The 21,656-nt window shown below is 41.6% G+C and overlaps 1 protein-coding gene across 1 annotated transcript; it reads left to right on the top strand.

Annotated features, from left to right (window-relative positions):
- Positions 1–2,537: 2,537 nt before the first annotated feature.
- Positions 2,538–21,290, top strand: LOC139303866 (integrin beta-3-like). Its single transcript, XM_070927714.1, has 15 exons — positions 2,538–2,645; positions 3,193–3,278; positions 4,014–4,218; positions 4,342–4,594; positions 6,284–6,446; positions 6,639–6,800; positions 6,917–7,012; positions 8,033–8,122; positions 8,715–8,849; positions 10,206–10,650; positions 16,081–16,303; positions 16,393–16,493; positions 16,777–16,896; positions 19,679–19,845; positions 20,548–21,290. The coding sequence occupies exons 1-15, from the start codon at positions 2,573–2,575 to the stop codon at positions 20,614–20,616; spliced, it is 2,388 nt and encodes a 795-aa protein (XP_070783815.1). The 5' UTR covers positions 2,538–2,572; the 3' UTR covers positions 20,617–21,290.
- Positions 21,291–21,656: the final 366 nt, after the last annotated feature.

The raw sequence follows: 21,656 nt of genomic DNA, 5'->3' as shown, positions 1-21,656 counted from the left end.
CCCCTTCTTTCTCCAGCTCTCCCTCTCCCTGTGCCTCCTCCCACATACAGTCCTCACACTGAAGAGCAAGTAAGGACAGCCCCCAGCTCCTTCTTTGTCTCACTCTCCTCCTCCAACAGCTGCTTCTCTCCCTCTCTCTTTCCCTTTGGGTCCTTGTCAAGTACATGCTACTTGCTTTATTGGCGCTTAGAATACTTCTGCTTCAAGTAGTTCGCCCCGCAGCCCCCTCGGCTCTCTGCACACACAATCTGAATTTCATTCTGTCTCTGAGACACTCATTTTCTATCCCTTTCTTTGTCTCTAACTCTTGTTCTATACTCCCTTCCTGGGAAAGAGGGGTTGTTTCCACGGCACTGCTTTCCCCAACCCCTGCAGCCCTCAATCATCCATTCATTAACTCTTAAGTCAACACACAACCCCTGTGTGTGTGTGTGTGTGTGTGTGTGTGTGTGTGTGTGTGTGCGCTGATGAATCAGTGTGAGAGCTCTTTCGCAACCTTTGGACTGGTTTTGTTGCTGTTTCCTCGAAGCAGCATTCATACACACACACATAGGAAAACGTGTGTGCGTGTATGAATGCACACACATGCTCGTATGGCCCTGAGAAGAAAGACCAAATGCTGCAATTAAACTTCTAAAAGACACAGGTTGATGCCAAGACACATGCACCCCCCCACAAACACACACACACACACACACACTTACTGCAGAGTGAGCAAGGGGTGCTGTCAATCAAACCTGCTGGAGAAAAGAGGGAGCTTTTCCCTCGCAGAATGTTGTGCAACTGCTTGTGGAAGTTTCAAAAAAGGGAGAAGGAAAGGGAAACGTGAAGCAAGAGAAAGAGTTACAGATGGAAAATTGAGCAACAGAAGGCTCAAGAGGAAATGCCAAAATAAAAAAGGTACAAAGTGAGGAAGAACAACCAACAAGGATGGAGAGGAAGCAGGAGAAGAGAAGGAAAGAGATACAGACAAAGACAAAGATCAGCTTGGCTGCACTATGGCCTCTTTCCATGAAAATGTGCCTCTGTGCTTGTGGTTTTACACATCATATGCCATCAGTGCCCTTCTAACTGACAAGCTAAAGCAAGTGGGACTGCTTTGGGACTGGTCCTCATTGTCTCTGCTGGTGATTGTGTTTCTTCTTCTTCATTGTTTACTTCTGGTACGCTCTACTCCGCTCGCCAGTCCCGTTCACATCTCACTGCCATGCCAACAACGCTCAGCTGCAATGACACAATCCCAGCAAAATGCAAATAAAACGTGATTGTTGTGCAAAAACTAAAACATCCCCCCTCTCAAATAAATCCCTCAGCAAACCAGATAAAAAGGATCGTCCTTGTCACTGGCCCTGAATTGTTGAAGACATTTCAGTTCAGTCTTGAGTCTTGGAGTCAAAACACAAGTCGAATTATTTAACTTTGAATTTTAACCTTGAGTGACTGTGTAACCAACAATGAGGACGAGTGACATTTTCTGTCTACTGAAACCTGGAGAGTTGTACAGGAATCTTTATGTATAAATCTCGAATAGGCCACTATATCACCCTGCTCTCACAAGTGTTCCCCCACTTCTTACTAACAATCTTAGTAAACTACTTTTACATGTGTTTTCCTCATGCACCAGTCCACCAATAGGCTTCAGTGTTCAGAATCATCCTTAACAAATGCCAAAGAAATGGAAAAAAATTAAACGAGTCAAATTTAAGTGTGTGATCCACACCCATGAAGATGCATCATACAAAGTTATTAGAGGGCACATATTGTAGGAAGGTGACACCTGGTGGATGTAAATGTTACTACAGTCATGGAGGCAGTAGGCATGCAGGGTGATTGGACTGTTTCAGGGTGTAACATCCTTCTGAAAGTGATGAGAGAAAGAAATAAGAGAAAGTCTGTCAGAATTTGGTCAACAGAGACTGTTGTGTAATAAAATGTGTGCTTTAGGAAGCACACACAACCAGATGTATTTCTAATGAGAACACCCTTTAGCCAAGTTTCATTTCTCAACACATTTTGAGTCATTATTCAGTCATTTGTAGCATTAATACAATTGCATGTCCCCCCTAGTACACCCTTCAGCTGAAGTGTTCAGACCTACCGTGAAGGAGCTCTGTGGTTTTGGTGAGACTCGTCCTTACAGCTTATGTCCACTAGTGGGCAGTGTATACTAATGCAATCCTCAAATAGACTTGATTACACTTAATGCTTACTTTATATTAAGCCTGTTGCGTTTTCTATGGCACAATAAACTATAACCTGTGCGATATTCAGTGTTGACAAACTTTTAAACAGATACCAGAACAGCTGGAACAATGTGTCACATTGATGCTCGGACCTTCCTCTCCCACCAGAATAAAACCTCCTCACTCTCAGCCTTTTGGATGCTGCACTTTCCCCGCCCACTACATGTAATAGTATGATAATGAGCTGTGGATGCGGAGAGTAGGGGGGTGGCTTTAAGACATTTGACTCTATTTGGAGAAGTGTCGATTGCAGATGAAGAAAGTTTTCGACTTGTACCTCCACCAGAGCTCGTTGGCAGGCTCCGTCCTCGCAGAGAGCCCGCACCAGGATGGGTGCTCTCCCGGCGCAAAGGATATTATGGATGTGTGGTTTGATCCTCACTGGAATAACAGGGGTCTGCGGTAAGCTTTCAATTTTGTTTTGTTTTTTCTGACTTTTTCATGTTTCGTCCGTGTAGCCAAGAATATGTCGCATAGGAAGACACATGATGCCTTTTCTGCAGTTTTGAGGAGAGTTAAGACTTTAATATTATATTCTCAAAGTGCTTCACCGTGACAGAATATGCCTGTCCTGGTAACAGGTCCAGTTTAGGGGGTCAGTGCCTCTTTGAATTTGAGGAATTATTTAGAAAGTTATGACAGTAAGATAATGCACAAGGATGCATCCGGTGTATAGAATAAATACTTATAATCATATATCCTAAAAACTTCTCAGATGGGTTTCATTGGGCCAGAATGTCATCAAAAGCACGTCTAATTATAGATTATTCTTGGACAAACTCTTTAATTTGTTCTCTCTGGTGTTCATCTTTTTACAGAAGATAATTAACCAAAATTCTAATCCAAAAATTATTATTTTAAATAGACAAATCTGCGTCTGGGTACAGCAGATAATCCCCATATTTTATTAACTGTACTTTTGGAGAAATAACTCCCCTCTTGTTTACAGGTTTAAATGTCTGCACGTCCAGAGGGGCCAGCACATGCAAGCAATGCCTGGCAGTGCACCCCAGCTGTGCGTGGTGCTTCCAGGAGGTGGGTTCCTTCTTTTCCACTTCACTTCATTCAGGCACTGAGCTTTCTGCCGGGCCGGGCTGGTGCAGGCTGGTACAGATCTCCTTATCAGCCAAGTAATCTGGCTGAGAAGAATGCATCTTTTTACTGAGCACATCAAATAGGTTCAGGTGAAAATGAAAGACACATTTTCTTAGTGCCTTTTTAAACTCAAATCTACCCATTAAACCTTGATTTGATTCCTGGCACTCTAGACACAGTGACTGAACGTGTGTGACTGCATGAGGATGTAGTCATATTTTCTGTTTCACACTAATGAGTGCAATGATTTAATATTGTAAATCTCAGTCTGGGAGTCATTTTACTCAACCTACTCATAATTTTCTGAGGATGACCTCAGCCTGAGACTTCTTCATGTTCAGAAGCATTTGTTGACAGGATGGACATTTTAATTTAAGGTGGAATTTGCCTTTAAGTCTAGAGTTTGTTGGAGAGCTTCTTCACTCCAGGAGATGTTTTTGTAATAGAAAGCATAATGTTCTGGGCCATTTCAGGACTCAACCCTGTTACAATTTAGCCTTCAAATGAATCCAATATGCCCTTCTCTCTCAACACAGCTTTATTACAGATGGGAATCCTGTAAATAAAGAACGATTTGACTACATTTTTCACAAATTAAAGTGTTTCCAAACCAGTGAGGAGGTTGCTGGAAGCGGACTGCTTCTCTGTATGAAAATGTCCTCCCTCCTCTGTCAGGATTTTGGCCAGGGGGTTGCCAGTTCATCCCGCTGCGATCTGAAGAGTGAGCTGGTGGCTGCAGGCTGTGCTCCCTCAGCTCTGGCGTCTCCAACCAGCAAACTGCAGGTGATCGAGGACCGGCCCCTCAGCAACAAGGCAGCAGGGGCCACGCAAAATGTCACCCAAATAAAGCCGCAGAAACTACACATCACCCTCCGGCCAGGTAGGATTCACCATCTGAGTTTGTGGTTTTTACATCAGCGTATCAGAGAGGTTGTGTTACAATGGAAGTTACATGCCAATAACATCAAGAAAAAATATTAATAAAGGTGTTTCTTTGACTCAGATGATGCTAAGCGCTTCACAGTGAAGGTGCGTCAGGTAGAGGACTACCCTGTGGATCTCTACTACCTCATGGATCTCTCTTACTCCATGAATGATGACCTCTTCCGCCTGAGGACGCTGGGCAAAGGCCTGGCAGAGGCCATGAACCGCACCACCAGCAACCTCCGCATGGGCTTTGGGGCTTTCGTGGACAAGCCGCTCTCACCTTACATGTACATCTCCCCCAAAGAGGCTGTGAAGAACCCCTGCTACAGGTGAAAGAAGCGGGAGATAGGCTTTGAGTTTGAAAAGGGCTTCATACAGTATTTGCTCCCTTGTGGATTAATGTCATGCTGTCCTCTTACAGTCATTTCATCAGCAGTGTATTATCCAACCATTTTTGACAACAAAGTGGGCAATAATGTATATGATCCTGCCATTATTAGTGCACTTCATGCTGAATTGGTTAAATCAGGATGGGATAGAAATATTCTCAAACAAAAGAGACAAAACAACTATTTATTATGACAATCTATTTTAATTGTCATTTCCTTTGTCAAATGATGATCTTATGTCTTAATAAGATTTAGGTTTGCTCAGATGTGGTCATGTTCTGCATTAAAAGAGAAGTTCCTCTGAATTGGTTGCTAATTCTGTTCATGGAAATTCACATTTTGCATATGGTTGCATATATTTTTAAAACAACTGGAAGAAAAACATTCTTAAAGGAATAGTTCAGCATTTTGGCTTATTATTGCCGCTTTGGTTAGCTTAGCTTAGCATAAAGACTGGACACAGGGGTAAACATAAAACCAGAAAATGTTGTTTTTTCACTTCAGCTTTTGCACAGATTAAACAAAGATATAATGTGTTAATTACTGAGCTTTAATGGTGCTTTTTTTTTAAACCTAGGGCAAGGCTAGCTGTTTCTATCTGTTTCAAGTCTTTATGCTAAGATAAGCTAACAGTCTCTTGGCTGTAGCTTCATATATGAGAGCTATCAATCTTCTCATCTATTTCATGGTAAAAAAGCAAATCAGCGAATTTCCCAAAATGTGAAACTATTCCTTTAAACAAAAAAAGTTGGCCAGACTTAATGACAACAAGAACTTCATGATTAGTTTCCTTGTCTGTACATAAGAACCTAAACTGAATCAAGACCTCTTTGTACAGTAACGGAAACGTACGTTTATTTTAGTGGCTGCATTCTTAAATGTAACTATGTTTTACATTCCTAATACATTCCCACCGGTGTTGGTTTCAGTGGTTGTTTATGTCTGCATGTGGGAAGTAGCTTCATTATGCAGATGATGTCATTTTTGTGAGGACGCCTTTAAACACAGCGTTGCAGAGTAAAAATGCAAACAGGCGCAGAGTCACAGCACTTGTTAAAGGCTTACAGCAGCTCCGTAGTGCTGGGTCAGCTGCTCTGAATCAGCCGCAGGTAATCTGCCCAGAGAGTAATAGCGTCCCAATGCAAACTGCCGTAACTCCACCCAAAGGTTCCTCTGAGGTTGATTTGGTGTCTTGGGGTCATTTACTTTCCTGCTTACAAACAGTCTGCCGAGATCCAGCCTCCAGGAATGTTTGGATAAAAGATAAGACAAGTGGAGAATTTCGGTGTAGTAGTGTACAATACAGAGAGAAAGAGGGGTCCACTGGCAGTGAAGGAGGGCCTTTTTTAATATAAATCTTTAGGAACCTAGCAGCTGTTCAGAACAGTCAAATTTACTGACAAACAGGAGAAACTACTCTAAAGTCTGTAAGGATGGCAACGTTGGTCTGTTGGTCAATCTACCACTTTGGTCCAGACTGAAATATCTCAACAACTAAAAGTATATTATCAATAATCGATAACTTTTCATCATTTGTGGAGGTCACACATTTTTTTACAATGGTATATAAACAGAAGCTGACAGCAGCTCTGCTGAACCCTGATCAGTGGATCTCTGTTTCATCAACAGCATTAACACCACCTGCCTGCCCCAGTTTGGCTACAAACACGTTCTGTCTCTGACGGAGGAGGTGAGCCGCTTCACAGAGGAGGTGAAGAAGCAGATGGTGTCCAGGAACCGAGATGCCCCGGAGGGAGGCTTTGATGCCATCATCCAGGCTGCTGTGTGCAAGGTGGAGACAGACTGCATGCGTGCACACACACACACACACACTCGCTGTCTCACACACCTAACTGTCATTTCGTTTTACATTCTTTACATTCTGTCTCGCACATACACACTCAAACATCTCAGGAATTCAAAAGCTGAATTAAATCGTTTGATCCTCCTTCCTTTCACTGTTACATGGTTTGATGGGAACTAGGATCAGATCGGTTGGCGCCCCGATGCATCCCACCTTCTGATCTTCACCTCGGATGCAAAGACTCACGTGGCTCTGGATGGTCGTCTGGCGGGAATCGTGCAGCCCAACGATGGGCAGTGCCACCTCAACTCCGACAATGTGTACAGCATGTCGACCACCATGGTTAGTGTGTGACAGAAACAGTATGAGAGAGAAACAGAGAGAACGAAGGATTTGTTTAGTGTTCACTTGTTTATGTGTGCATGAGCTAACCGCACCACATGGTTCTGGCTCCACAGGATTACCCATCTCTAGCTCTGATCACAGAGAAGATGTCGGAGAACAACATCAATCTCATCTTTGCTGTCACCAACCCCGTGGTTCCTCTGTACCAGGTCAGGAGCTCTGCAGTTCACACTCACAGCATTTTATTCTGTTCAAAAAAGCATATTAAGCAAATGTTTTTAAACTGACACTGATAAGATGACAGAACCCAGTCGGTAATCATCTCATCTCGACCACGCTGTAGTGTTTTAGCTCCAAACCTCACTGGTTTCAAACAGAGATTCTTGGAACCTGCATTGGACTGGAAACTCAAAATTAATCACTATTATACACCATTCAGACACAGCAAGATACAAACTCAGTTTTTCCCAAACTGGAAACACTGTTACAACTAACTGCTAAAGGGACTATTCACCGGAATTAGAAAGAATTAGAGAAATGTATGTGAAACTATGATTGTACATAAAGGAAAACAGGCCAAGAAGTTGAGATCATTGTGAAGGAATGAGTTAGAGGGTGACACACTTTTGCTTTTTTATGGGTGTTTTCACACAATTATTTGTGGGCCATAAAACAGTAAATGTTTGGCACATCTCTCACAACGATCTCACACCATGAAACCAATGCAGCCATTGTGACATAATGGTCAGTTGACCCGCCATAAGCTTCCCCTTTTGAACTTCTGTCACTAACTGTCCTTTTTAACTGGGTAACAAGGAAGGAAGTCAAAAACATTGTGGACATTTTCCCACAAAAAAAAGCTTAATTTATAAAAATCTATGAATGGCATAAATTGCTGGTGTAATAACACATTATTAAATCATCTGGAGCTAATTGCATAATACAATAAAACATTTTATTGACAAAAATGTAATAACTGTATCATATATATCATCAGCAAAAAATGTTTTGAAGTAACAATCATTTATTTGGATATTTACAACCTATTTAAAGAGGCGTTATGTTACATTTTAACAATATTTTACAATATTTGGCAGGTATTGAGGGATGTATTTTATATATATTTGTAACTGATGATACATTAGCGATTATTAATGGTTTATAAACAGTTTATGTGACTGTGTAGGATGACAACAGTCTTCCAGTCTGTCCGTCTTTCTGTTTTGTAGAACTACAGTGAGCTGATTCCTGGCACCACAGTAGGAACACTGTCCAACGACTCAGGCAATGTTGTTCAGCTCATACTGAAGGCCTACGCTGTAAGTGCTACGACACACACACACACACACACACACACACACACACACACACACACATCTTAGACTAGACACTGTTTCAGGAGATGACATGTGTTGACACACACCCACAGTGTCTGAGTCACACACACAGTCGAGCCAAAGTCTCAGTAGAAACTCCACAGTGGCCGAGGTGTGAAGCTGACCAAGTGTGGGAGACTCCTGGCTGTGTTTCATTGTTTATGTTTGATTTGGGTTCATTATGCAGAGAGCAGGTGGAAATTCATTTTAGCTTAAATCCTGGCTGTAACTTCGTGATGTGTGTACAGATGTGCATAAAAGCTTGCGTGTTAATGTTTGCACTTGTACGTCCGTACACCCAAATTAATGTAAATGCTTGGAGTGGGAAATTACATAACATGAACATAGATTGGAAGAAGGAAATTATTTTAATTAACTTGTCTATAACAGTCAGCCATGAGATCGAAATCAGATTTGATTTTACTGGTCTGAGCTCAACCGAATTTGAAACTAACATGCGATTTTGGCCTCGTGACGCAACTCATCCCTCCATGTGTTCGTGTTTCCTACTGTTTTCCTTCATTGGTGCTGCCAGAAAATCCGTTCCAGGGTGGAGCTGGAGCTTCAAGGCGTCCCGGAGGAGCTGTCCCTGTCCTTCAACGCCACCTGTCTGAATGGAGAGCTCATCCCTGGCCTCAAATCCTGCTCTGGGCTGAAGATAGGAGACACGGTCAGTCCATGTACTTTAAAATGAAGTAATGTCTTTTGAACCCTCAACACATGTTATGGCATCTCTGTGGAAATAATTTGTAAGCAGTTCAACCAAAGAGTGATTTTGCCTTCATGGATTGTTTAATGTCAAGGTTTTTCAGTCCATATTTACTCGTGTTAATACTCTCATCTTCACACTTTTTCACTGTATACACTCTCTATACACTATCAGCTATGGCAAAAAGCATTCTTCCCAACAAGACACATCTCAAATTCAGCCTTCAAGAATGATCTGTCTATGACAAGGAAAGAATCTGCGATGAGATAAATCCACTTGTTCCCAGTGTAGTTTCTTTGTTACAGGAATTTTCTAGAAATGTCAGCATCCTGCAGTAAGACTGGTTATGGCAATTTTCTTTTGTAAAACTCCCAAAAAATAAATTGGTTTTCATAAGAAAAGAAGTGCAATAATGGCGTCCCATTGAGCAGATGCAGTGTTTGTTTTCAGAAAATGACTTTTAAGGACACAATAGGCTAAATTGGTTACACAGTATGGTAACACTTTGCATTGCACAAAAACAATATGATCAACTCTCATGCCAACTTTTTCACCCTCAGCCAACATGTCTGATCTCTTGGGATGAAAAAATAACACATTAGTTCCATAAACTATTTTTCACCTTCTTTTTGGACTCTTTCCATTTCCCTTCTTGCTGCTATCTACGTGTCTTTAAAGTTGGATTTTCCCCATTTCCTTGTGGTGTCAAATAGCAGATGATGGAAAAAAGAGCTTGTCTTTCTTAGTTGTTGTTTTCCTGTCTTTCCGTCCTTCTTCTGCCAACTCCATTTAGAGCAAATTGTCTGTTTAAAGAGTTGTTTTCGTTCCTTTTTTTTTTTTTTGCATTTTTTCTTTATCACAGCTTCTTTGGCTCTTTTCCCTGTTCTCTCCTCACTCCAGGTGACATTTCTTGGCCTCCACATATTTCTTTCTCTCTGCCTCAGCTCCTCTTATTTTTGCCATATATGGCTGTCTCTCCAGATGTAGTAACTGCCCACTTTTGGACATTTACCAGATTTGGACGTAATGCTGAATGAACAATTACTTTGACTAAATACATATGGAGGCTTTCCCTGTGCCACGTCTTTCTGCTATTGCCACCTACAGTAATTAGACAATGCTCACAATTTGAGCGTCTATTAAATGAACATTAACCGAAACATTAAAACGCTGTTACATATTAAGTAATCTACACCAGGGTGACACAGAAGCATGATCGGTTTTACAAAGTGTGTGTGTCTTTGACATGAAAAAACATTTAAAAAGACAGGGCTCAAAAAATGTTCCGATCAATTTCAATGCCCTCCTCTCATCCAGGTCTCTTTCAGTGTGGAGGCCAGAGCTCGCGGCTGCCCCAAACAGAAGAACAAAACCTTCATCATTAAACCTGTGGGCTTCAAGGACTCCCTCTCCATCACCGTCACCTTTGAGTGTGACTGCAAGTGCCAGGCCAAAGCCCAGCTCAATAGCCCCAAATGTAACCACGGCAACGGCACCTACGAGTGTGGCATCTGCCTGTGCCACCCAGGTCGCTTAGGGCCACACTGCGAGTGTGCAGAGGGGGACTATAACCCCACGGAGCAGGATCGCTGCAGTGGACGCACAGGCTCTGGAGGACCTCAGTCGACCATCTGCAGCGGCCGTGGAGACTGTGTGTGCGGCCAGTGTGTGTGCCACAGCAGTGACTTTGGAAAAGTCTGGGGCAAACTGTGTGAGTGTGATGACTTCAACTGCCTGCGCTACAAGGGGGAACTGTGCTCAGGTAAGACCTTATGAGCTGAAATGAGAAAGAGGTCCATATTTCTTCTGTAATTCATTTGCCTGAGCATCTTAAGATGGACGAGAAGGGCTGAAACAGTAAGGTGATTAATTGATTAGTCAATAGACAGATAGGGCTGCAACTAACAATTACTTGTTCAAGGTGACGTCTTCAAATGTCTTGTTTTGTCTGACCAATGGTCCAAAACCCCAAACAATATGTAGAAACTAAATCCCATTGGAGAAGCTGGAACAATAGAATTTGGACATTTTTTCTTACAAGATGACTCAAAAATCATTTATCAAAAGTTGCTGATTCATTTTCTGTTGAAAATGGCAAAGATTCACGGGTTACAGCTTCTCAAATGTGAGTATTTGCTGCTTGTCTCTGTTTTATATAATTGGACATTGAATATATTTGTGTTGTGGACTGATGTTCGGACCAAACAAGGAATCTGAAAACATGTGATGAAACTGACTTTTTTGGGGAAATGCGCTTATTGGGCTAAAGTTCACTAATTAACATGTTATGGCTCTTTTGTTTAATTCGCACATTGGCATTGGCCGGATGCAGTGACTTCCTGGAGTCTTATCATCTCTGTGAGGTTGCCAGCTATGCAGACAGGAAAGCACTGCACCAACAACCAAGAAATAGTCCCATACATAGCTGTTTTCAGTTTTTACGTTAAGCTAAGCTAAGCTAAGCTAAGCTAACCTGCTGCTTACTGTGGATTCATGTTTAACAGACAGACATGAGGGTGATATTGATCTTCTCTTGGCACTCTTGACAAGAAAGGGTATTTCCAAAAATGGTGAACAATTTCTTTAACATTATTTTCACATCACACACCACGCAATATGGGTACAACTGAGAGGTGAAAGAGGTTAAAATGGCCCACTGACTATTATGAACATTTGTCTGTGTATAAACCTTTGCTGTCTGGGTTGGCAGTCCCCTTCACCACACTGACTTGCCACCCACCTCATCTGGGAAGAATTACATACAATAACAACTCTCCCTTCGGCCCGGGACATGGGCTCCCTTCACAATAAACATACAGTGTGGTGTGTGCACCGTGTGTGAGTGTAAGCTCAGGTTTTATGTTTATGTCAGCCGGGCCAAGCTTTTGTACCACAAAGTTTAGCAGGATTCATGCACAAAGAAAGCTTTTTCAAGTTGGATTTCAAGCTGGTCAGAGGGGACTCTCACTTTTCTGAACGTATCTCCATCGCGGTTGAGGTTTTTAAACAGTGGGAATGAGTTTGTGTTTGGTAATTGTTAAGAGCTTAAACTCAGAGCCTCATGACCCTCCTCTTCTTTTAGTGTTTTAAAAGAGACAGTATGTCATCCAGTCAAAACACATGATGTTACCCTGAGGATGTTGTAATTGAGATCTTATGAGCGACTGTTCAGTCTCAGTTTATTTCCTTTACATTCATGTATTTCATTCTTGCAATGATGAATGATTTATCGCTTTCATATCATTCAGACGCTAATTTTTGACAACCTTTTGTCAAGGCTAGCTATTTCCACCTGCTTCCAGTCTTTATGCTAGCTAAGCTAATCACCTCCTCCAAGTCCATCTGTACTTAAGGGACAGACATGAGGGTTCCATCGTTCTTCTCATCAAACTCTCAAAAAGACACTGAATGTACTTTCCTAAATGTCTGACTACTCCTCTAACGATGGCAGGATTAAAATGTCAGATGAAGGAGACACAAAGACAGAATAGTAAGAAAAGGACAAAATTGCCTCCATAAAGTGCAAAGAATAGGGGTCATGAAGTCAAAATGTAATGGCCTCAATCACAAGTGCTCCACTTCATTGAGACAATTCCTCTTAGTTACGTTTTAGTAGTTATAACACATGAACTGGTATCGAGGTTGCTCAGGGGATATTTTAATTGACCATTGTTATTTGCATAATGCCACGTTTTTGCACAGGCTGCGCTCCTGCCTCGATCTTCATCACGTCATCAGATCTCATATATCACCCCCCCCCCCACCGAGAAGTGTTCTGCTGTATTCCCCAAAGCCCATAGATTAACATGAAAATACCTTTCTGCTTACACATTGGCTCGTGTGGTGTAATGAGGCTAAAAATAAACCCATGTTTGGTCAGAAAAGGGCCAAGTGGGAGAGAACTGGAAATGTTCTGAGTGCTTGTGTGTAAAACATGGTCTGCTGTTGTCTCGAAATACCTTATTCAGAGCGAGGACCATATAGTCTATGTTCTTCCCCCAGAGAATGGTGTAATTAAAAGCCAGCGGTCCTGTGGTCAAGTGGTAATGACAGTTTGTTCACGGATCAACCTTTATCCAGTCAGACTGTTCCAAGCAGCTTCCTGTCTCTTTGTTTATCTGGGCATTGTTTTGCAGCGATAAGCCGCAATGTTTTCTGCATTGTCACTCTCTTATTGGCATGCACACACACACACACATCACTCATAGATACATGGCATAACAACAAACCAATACACACAAATTCAATCACACACACACTGAATCATGCAGCCAAAATTAAAAGCCATCCAGACACCACAGGCACACAATGAAATGGGTATCTAACAGTCGCAGAAACATGACTTACCACTTCTGCTTTCCAGTTTTTGGGAAAAGTCCAGAGCTCCACACTTACGGAGCTACAAGCAGGACATATATATATATATATATATATATATATATATATATATATTTGTAACACTTGGAATGTGTTTAAAGGCAAAGCAAAGGTGGTAGATACTCCTCAAGATAGAGAGGTATGTTATTTAATAATGTAATTTCTCAAAATCTAAGTTAAAACACGTCATGGCAACAGGAAAATACTTAAAAGTATGACACAGGCTTGTGGTAAATTCACTCATAACCCCTTAACAAACAGCGGCTATATCATTACAACCCCATGCTGACTGGCCAAGCATTGTTCAAACCCACAGAACTTTATTTTAAATTCTAGTGGAGTTCCCAAAGTTTCCAAAGATACCGCATGTGTCAGGCTGAATTTTGGGAAAACGTGTATAAAATGGTGCATAATGTTTCCATTTTATGGAATGATGAAGCCATAAAAACGTGGAGTCTTGGGATTAAATGTTTCACTCAGCGTAAACATCATGAAGCTTTAATGAAGAATTGGAACAAGCAGATACTGAGTATATGTGATGGTGTAAGATGAAAAGCTACAACCAAGCTAATCAAGGGGAAACAAAAAGTGAAAAAACAGAATATTAAGGAGTTCATGCTTGCTTATCATATTATTAAAAACTAAATAGGAACTCATATTGGCCTATCAAACTTAGGTTGTTTAAAACAAACAATGCACAACAACTAATTACAATCATGTGAACCACCAGCCTTCTTCCCCCCTCTTTCCCAACTCACACCACACCCTCGTTTTAACACAGAAATTCACTTGGTCACATTATCCTCCTCAACTGTTATTGTTAGTTCCCTTCCTCTTTTGCTGTTTTACTCCATACACCACTCCTCTGTGGAAATGGAAATTACACCAGTAAACAATGGCTTTGTCAAACCTCCTCCAACCCCACAGACATTTTCGTGGTATCATCACCACGTCGATTTCAAATTCAAGATCTATAAAGATCACACATACACTATATTGCCAAAAGTATTCACTCACCCATCCAAATAATTAAAGGTGTTCCAATCACTTCCATGGCCACAGGTGTATAAAATCATGCACCAAGGCATGCAGACTGTTTCTATAAACATTTGTGAAAGAATGGGTCGCTCTCAGGAGCTCAGTGAATTCCAGCGTGGGACTGTGATAGGATGCCACCTGTGCAACAAGTCCAGTCGTGAAATTTCCTCGCTCCTAAATATTCCACAGTCAACTGTCAGTGGTATTATAACAAAGTGGAAGCGATTGGGAACGACAGCAACTCAGCCACGAAGTGGTAGGCCACGTAAAATGACGGAGGGTCAGCGGATGCTGAGGCGCATAGTGCGCAGAGGTCGCCAACTTTCTGCAGAGTCAATCGCTACAGACCTCCAAACTTCATGTGGCCTTCAGATTAGCTCAAGAACGTGCGTAGAGAGCTTCATGGAATGGGTTTCCATGGCCGAGCAGCTGCATCCAGGCCATACATCACCAAGTGCAATGCAAAGCGTCGGATGCAGTGGTGTAAAGCACGCCGCCACTGGACTCTAGAGCAGTGGAGACGCGTTCTCTGGAGTGACGAATCGCGCTTCACCCTCTGGTGATCTGATGGACGAGTCTGGGTTTGGCGGTTGCCAGGAGAACGGTACTTGTCTGACCGCATTGTGCCAAGTGTAAAGTTTGGTAGAGGGGGGGATTATGGTGTGGGGTTGTTTTTCAGGAGCTGGGCTTGGCCCCTTAGTTCCAGTGAAAGGAACTCTGAATGCTTCAGCATACCAAGAGATTTTGGACAATTCCATGCTCCCAACTTTGTGGGAACAGTTTGGGGATGGTCCCTTCCTGTTCCAACATGGCTGTGCACCAGTGCATAAAGCAAGGTCCATAAAGACATGGATGAGAGAGTTTGGTGTGGATGAACTTGACTGGCCTGCACAGAGTCCTGACCTCAACCCGATAGAACACCTTTGGGATGAATAAGAGCGGAGACTGAGAGCCAGGCCTTCTCATCCAACATCAGTGTGTGACCTCACAAATGCGCTTCTGGAAGAATGGTCAAAAAATTCCCATAAACACACTCCTAAACCTTGTGGAAAGCCTTCCCAGAAGAGTTGAAGTTGTTATAGCTGCAAAGGGTGGACCGACGTCATATTAAACCCTATGGATTAAGAATGGGATGTCACTTAAGTTCATATGCGAGTCAAGGCAGGTGAGCCAATACTTTTGGCAATATAGTGTATTTTAGGATGAACTGTGTGAAAATATGTGTTCATTATACCACACATGGCAGGTTGAATTTTCCATGTAAGTGTGATATAATATATACAATATTATGATAATATGTTATACTGGTTTATTATATTGTATAATACATTATATTTCTATATTAATACAGAGAAACAGTAAGTATCAATACATAATTAGATTATATATTATTCTGGTGTACGCTGTAATAGTAGTCATATTACTCTTACTATACTTGCTGACTTTGCTGCTGTTAATCACACCACTATATCACCCTTGAGTCTTATTGCTCTTAAATAGTTTCTATTTTTTGTCTATTCTTATTTTATGTACTTCTAATTATTTATTTTATACTGTGTTTATCTGTACTTATTTCTGTCTTTGTGCCCCCTCTGGGGTTCAATTAAGGCTTATCTTATCTTCTAATTTCAATGAAGCACTGGAACAAATACATACTGAATATTAGCATATGTGATGTGGAGGAACAATTTGATACTGAACATTTAAGGGGGTGAAATGAGTCTTCAAGTTGTAACTGGTTGCTCTCTCGCCTCCTCTGTCCTTCCTTCTCTCTCAGGTCATGGCGTCTGTAACTGTGGCTTCTGCCAGTGTGCACCAGACTGGCAGGGCGAGAGCTGTAACTGCTCCAGACGCACTGACACCTGTATGTCCAACCTGGGTCTGCTGTGCAGCGGGAGGGGCCAGTGTGTGTGCGGGGCCTGTGAGTGCACCCAGCCCGGTGCCTACGGAGCCACATGTGACAAGTGCCCCACCTGCCCGGATGCCTGCACCATGAAGAAGTGAGTCTGCACACAGAGCTGTCATATCCAGGGAACAGAAAGCTATCTGAAATGAGCTGATAGCCTGATGCATGTTTTTCTCCTTAAAGGGAGTGTGTGGAGTGTAAGCACTTCAAGAGGGGCAAGCTGTTCGGGGACAACACCTGCTCTCGAATCTGCAAGGATGAGATTGTGCTTGTGGATGAATTAGGTGAGACATACAGCTGAACAAAACTCGGACAGAAAGACAACACACTGAATGTTGGTACCCCTTTCTAATAAAGCACCATTTATAGGTTTTGTAACTGATGCTCCATGGACTTCATGACAAACTTCTACAGAATTACAAAATTCAGTTTACATCTCACAAACAAGACCAAAAAGTCTGTCACGCTGGCTTCTAAAGATTAAGATTTTTGACTTCCCGTCACATCAAAAACAAGAGAAAAGATACATGTCTTGACAAACTGATGAACTATTTTCTCTTCATGCAGGTTTCCATGATACAAATGCTGTGAACTGTACTTACAAAGATGAGGATGACTGCGTGGAGCATTTCCAGTACTATGAGGACGCCAGTGGCAAATCCATCTTATATGTCGTCAAAGAGCCAGGTAAGAGAGATCCATCGTACATATATATAGCTGCTCTAATCAATAAAACATTTAAAATGTTAAACAATTTAGAAATTGATCAAATAACTACGTTTAATGTGAGAGGACGCTCTTGGTGATGAACCACAGAGAATTAGCACCCAACTCTGCAGTTCTCTTCAGCTCTACAGAGTATTTAGTGTCTTTCAGCTCTTTGTTTTGGTTTTACTGCCTTTTCTCAATTCAAGGCAGCTTTTTTCAGCAAAAAATCTCTGATAAATCCTCTGTACACTACACTACCTGAACAACACCAAGCGGCTTGTAAATATACTCAAGATTATATGTGGAAGAGATGAGGGAAGCCAAAATGACGGATAGCCAGGAAATGCAAGTACTGAACACGTAACAAGGATACAATCTACAACCACAAATGCATCACCATTCAACCAATATTAGTTCTAGCAAATGTCTTGTGAAATCGGTGTGTTTTTTCTTCACTCAAGTACAAGTTGTCACTTCTCTGCTGCATGCCCTTCATCTGCTTGTTAAGTGGCCAAATAGAAAGAGTGTGGGGTGGTAAAACAGCCTTTAATGACCACCAGTGCCCGCAGAGAAAGTCTGTCCCTGGGTCTGCCTTTAATGAATGTGTGTGTTTAATTTAGGCCCAACTGGGTAGCAGAGAAGCACACCAAAATTTGCCTTGAACACAGTGCACCCCGCCGTGTCAAAGAGGGTCGTAAACAGCTGCCCAGGTCCTCTTGGAACCCGCTGACTCTACATATCCTCTAGAGGAAAGCAGGAGAGGGAGAGAGAGGAGACTAAGTAAGCAAAAGAAAGAGAACATTTAAAAAAGGAAACATGAAGCTGTATGGAGGACGAAGAGAAGAGAGGAGGCCTTAAAAGTTGAATAAGCATTTTTCTCATTCAGATGTTAATTAATAATGTTGCAGAATTAAGCTTGTGGCACCAACCTGACATGATTTGTATGTAGCTCATAATGGTAGCGGCTATAGGGATCAAAAGGGTCAGTTGAAGAGCAGGAAATAGAGGAAAGTAGGAATGGAGAGAAAGAGGAGACGAGAAAAGCTTTGATGTGGGCTGTAAAAGTTCACCCTGGTTGCCACAGTGCGTTCCACAACACTATCCACAGATGTATGTGCATGCAAGCACGCACCCACACATAGACAGAGACATACATCCAGCCTGGCAAAAACAAACAAGTGCACACACACACATATGGACCAGATGGCTCTTATCACTGGTGGCTAGAAGTGTAAAGGTAAGACATTTTTGCCGACATTGAGGAAATTATTGCCAGACTTCAGTTCATGCTCCCCGGAGCACAATAGAATAGAATGAGACAATAGAAAAGTGTAGTAATAATATTAAAGGCCATTATAGCTTTTTTTGGGCCACAGCAGGCAGCTGTGCTCTACAAACCCACTGTAGGCCACCCGGCATCAAAAGTTAGTGACTAGCGGGTGAACATAGTGCAGCATTTAGCAGCTAAAGAGCCAGATATTTCTTATTTCGAGTTAGTAGGAGCTAAAAGGAGAGTGAATATTGGACTTACATTCATCAGGTGGCCAAAAAACACGACTCCAGATGAATGATAATGTTGCTCAGTGTCTGCTGGATGTGTACATAGGCAACTGTTTGCTAACAAGTTTGAGATATCAGCTTACAGGTGATAATATGTCAATGTTGTATTTACAGCTTGTTTCTGCTGCCCCCAAGTGGCCAAGAAAATCAGTTATTTTGTAGTTAAGAAGTTTAAGTTTAGGATAAAAATCGTTTTTTACGTTTTTTTTTAATTAAGATCTTAGTACTCAGCTATTCTGATTCATTTGTGCTGTGTGATTGATTGACAGTGGAAATAATCCAAATTATGTGTACCATAATAAACCCAATCGCGCAGAGTTGATGCTGACTGAGAAAGTTTTCAGAGCCTTGACCTTCGTTCTCCTAGCCTCACAAAGCCAGCTTAATGAAAACATCCGTTAGAGAATCAATTAAGCCTGGAAACTAGAGGCCAAACCACTCAGTGAACTAATGAGGGTGTTGAGATGATGATGTGACCTGTTTCCTCTCGAAACTCCTGAACCTTGCAAACAACGATTTAAACTAGATGTTGCAGACATAAAATGAAGAGTGATTCAGCACTGCGGTGCCTGTTACGCCCCTCAGAAACGTATTCAGTGGTTCATTTAGGAGAAAGTTTTCCGGAACAGCTAATGATGGGAAAAATGACCAAAGGGAGCACAGCGTCTGGTGTAGGAGGCTTCATGTTAATGACTCTTTGAAAGAGAGTACTGTCAGTCATCTTTTATACAGCCTTCTTCAAACTGTGCAAATTCCTATTGAGTTTTGCCAGACCACAATGAGGGATGGGAGATTTGTGGCCTGGCTGTGTGAGGTTACCATTTTCCACTTCAGCCCATCCTCCTCTCTGCTCTTTGGTATTTAAAAGTCCCATTGCCTTCTGTCCACCACTGTTACGCTGCGCTCATTCTCGTGCATCACTTCACATATTTGATAACCTTAAGAAAGCACCTGTCATTCATGCCTACCAGCATGACAGGTGCCAATATTACTGTTCTCATGAATTCAAAAGCACGTTTCTGCATCTGAAAAATCATTTGGAAGAGCTGCCACAAAAGTAACATCAAATCCATGTGAGTGACTGAGGAGACAGGGAGGAAACAGCATTATTAAATCAGACTTCCTCTGGCCTAGCTCCTGGCTTATCTTCTCCTGCATGTGCACTTTACTCATTCCTTAATCTCTTCCTCCTTCCATCCAGACTGCCCCAAGGGTCCAGACATTCTGGTGGTGCTTCTGTCGGTGGCAGGGGCCATCTTGTTCCTTGGCTTGGCGGCTCTGCTTATCTGGAAACTGCTGGTCACCATCCACGACAGACGGGAGTTTGCCAAATTTGAGGAAGAACGCGCTCGTGCCAAGTGGGACACGGTTAGTGAATTTAGCACGCGGCGGCATGCGTGTGTAAATGCTCTGATGTGCTGTTTGTTCAATACTAAGACAGAAACAAGGAACAGTCAACATTCATTTAGATTTAAATAAAAAAACTATTTTTTTTTTAGGCAGTGGTGCAACTGATCTTTGGACTTATTTTAAAACACGGCATGGCACACGCACGCAATGATGCCTGCACCTTCATACAAACACACACACACAAAAGGCCACACACGCAGTCTCTCGCTCTTTTCTGAAGATGTTTTTTATTATTTTTGTGGCATGCTGTTACTCCCAGCAGAACAAAAGTCAGCCAAAGGAAGGGCTGGGTTTAAATTAGCTAACGCTAATTAGCCTTTTACTGGTAATAGGCCTCTTTGTGGCCTCAAAAACACACCCAAATCCCAAAGGCCTGGGACCACAGAGAATCAGATGTAGGTTTAAAATGTGAACTGAATAACGGAAGTGAAAACAGCCACACATTCAAGTTAATATATGTGTATGAAATAGGTAGGTAGGTGAGATCCCAGAAAAGAATGGGTGTCATGTAAAGGCAATGAAATGCTATTTAATTCTTTACTTTAATTTTCTACAATTCACTGGCGACCTTTAAATTGGCTTTTTATGGCATTTCTAATTTATTTGGTGTCTGTGAAACTCACCTTAACTTGTGTCTCTTTATATGTGTTTGACCAACAGGGACACAATCCTCTCTACAAAGGAGCCACATCTACCTTCACAAACATCACCTACAGAGGAAAAGACTGATGCTACTGAATGAGGATGAAGAGTAAAGGATGAAATAATGGACTTTTACTGCCCGAATCATGTGCAGGCCTCTACTGTCACAAGACAATAATTAATAATTATTTGTGTTTGTAAATATGTAGAAATGATTCTGAGGACACATTTTATCAGGGATTTGTCATAAACACCCACTTATACTACGCTGAAAACTAAGATTAATTTTGATGGACAAAGAACTCTTGTGTTGTGCAGGTTTACCCAAATCACAAAAGAAGAGATTTTCGTACTACATTATTTTTTAAAAACTCAACTGTAACATCTCTTTTCAGTAGCCAATATTCTGGATAACCCACAAACCTTTGCTGTGGGCCGCCTTCATAATTTTTTTCCTTTAGTGGAAAATAGTTTTAAAAGAAAATGATTGGCAGCTGTGGACGACTCTGAATATCTGTTTCAGAGGCAGATAAAACCATAACATGACTGGATACCACTGAGGCTAACTGGGAAAGCGTATTAAAAAAAAGTGATGTGGGTGAACTAATCCTTCATCCTCCATGTTACGTGAAATGAACTTCATTAGGATTTCCTGTTTGTGGCACTCAGTGGGACTATGGCAAGATAAACTGTAATTTTTCAGTCAAGTGACGTGCTGGAGATATGATGTGGTTTGGAGTAAACTGTTAATTTACTGAAAACTGGTGCAGTTTCTTATGTGAACTCAGAGAAAACAGTTTTCTCCCATGTGTACATGTGTACAGTTTTTACTAATGTTTCTTTTTCTCCTAAGATACAAAGATTTCATATTTAGTCATTCTTTCTAATGAGGTGACCTTTACAACCACCTCTTATTTTTATAAATTAATTACAATTTAGGGAGCATTATTAGTTTTTAATATAATAAGCAAATGTGACACTATTCTAAATGAGTGATTTTAAAGGTACATTAGTGACTCATTTCCGCTGTGTTTTTGTTTTAAATGTTGAAAACCTGCATGATAATTTAAGGCTGAGTGTCCTGAAACTCAGCTTCTCCAAGAAATACATCAAGACAGACGACCAAA

Source organism: Enoplosus armatus, chromosome 20 (genome assembly GCF_043641665.1).
Source record: "Enoplosus armatus isolate fEnoArm2 chromosome 20, fEnoArm2.hap1, whole genome shotgun sequence".
NCBI lineage: Eukaryota > Metazoa > Chordata > Actinopteri > Centrarchiformes > Enoplosidae > Enoplosus > Enoplosus armatus.
Note: the sequence above shows the minus strand (reverse complement) of the source record. Positions and strands in the feature narration are given on the sequence as shown.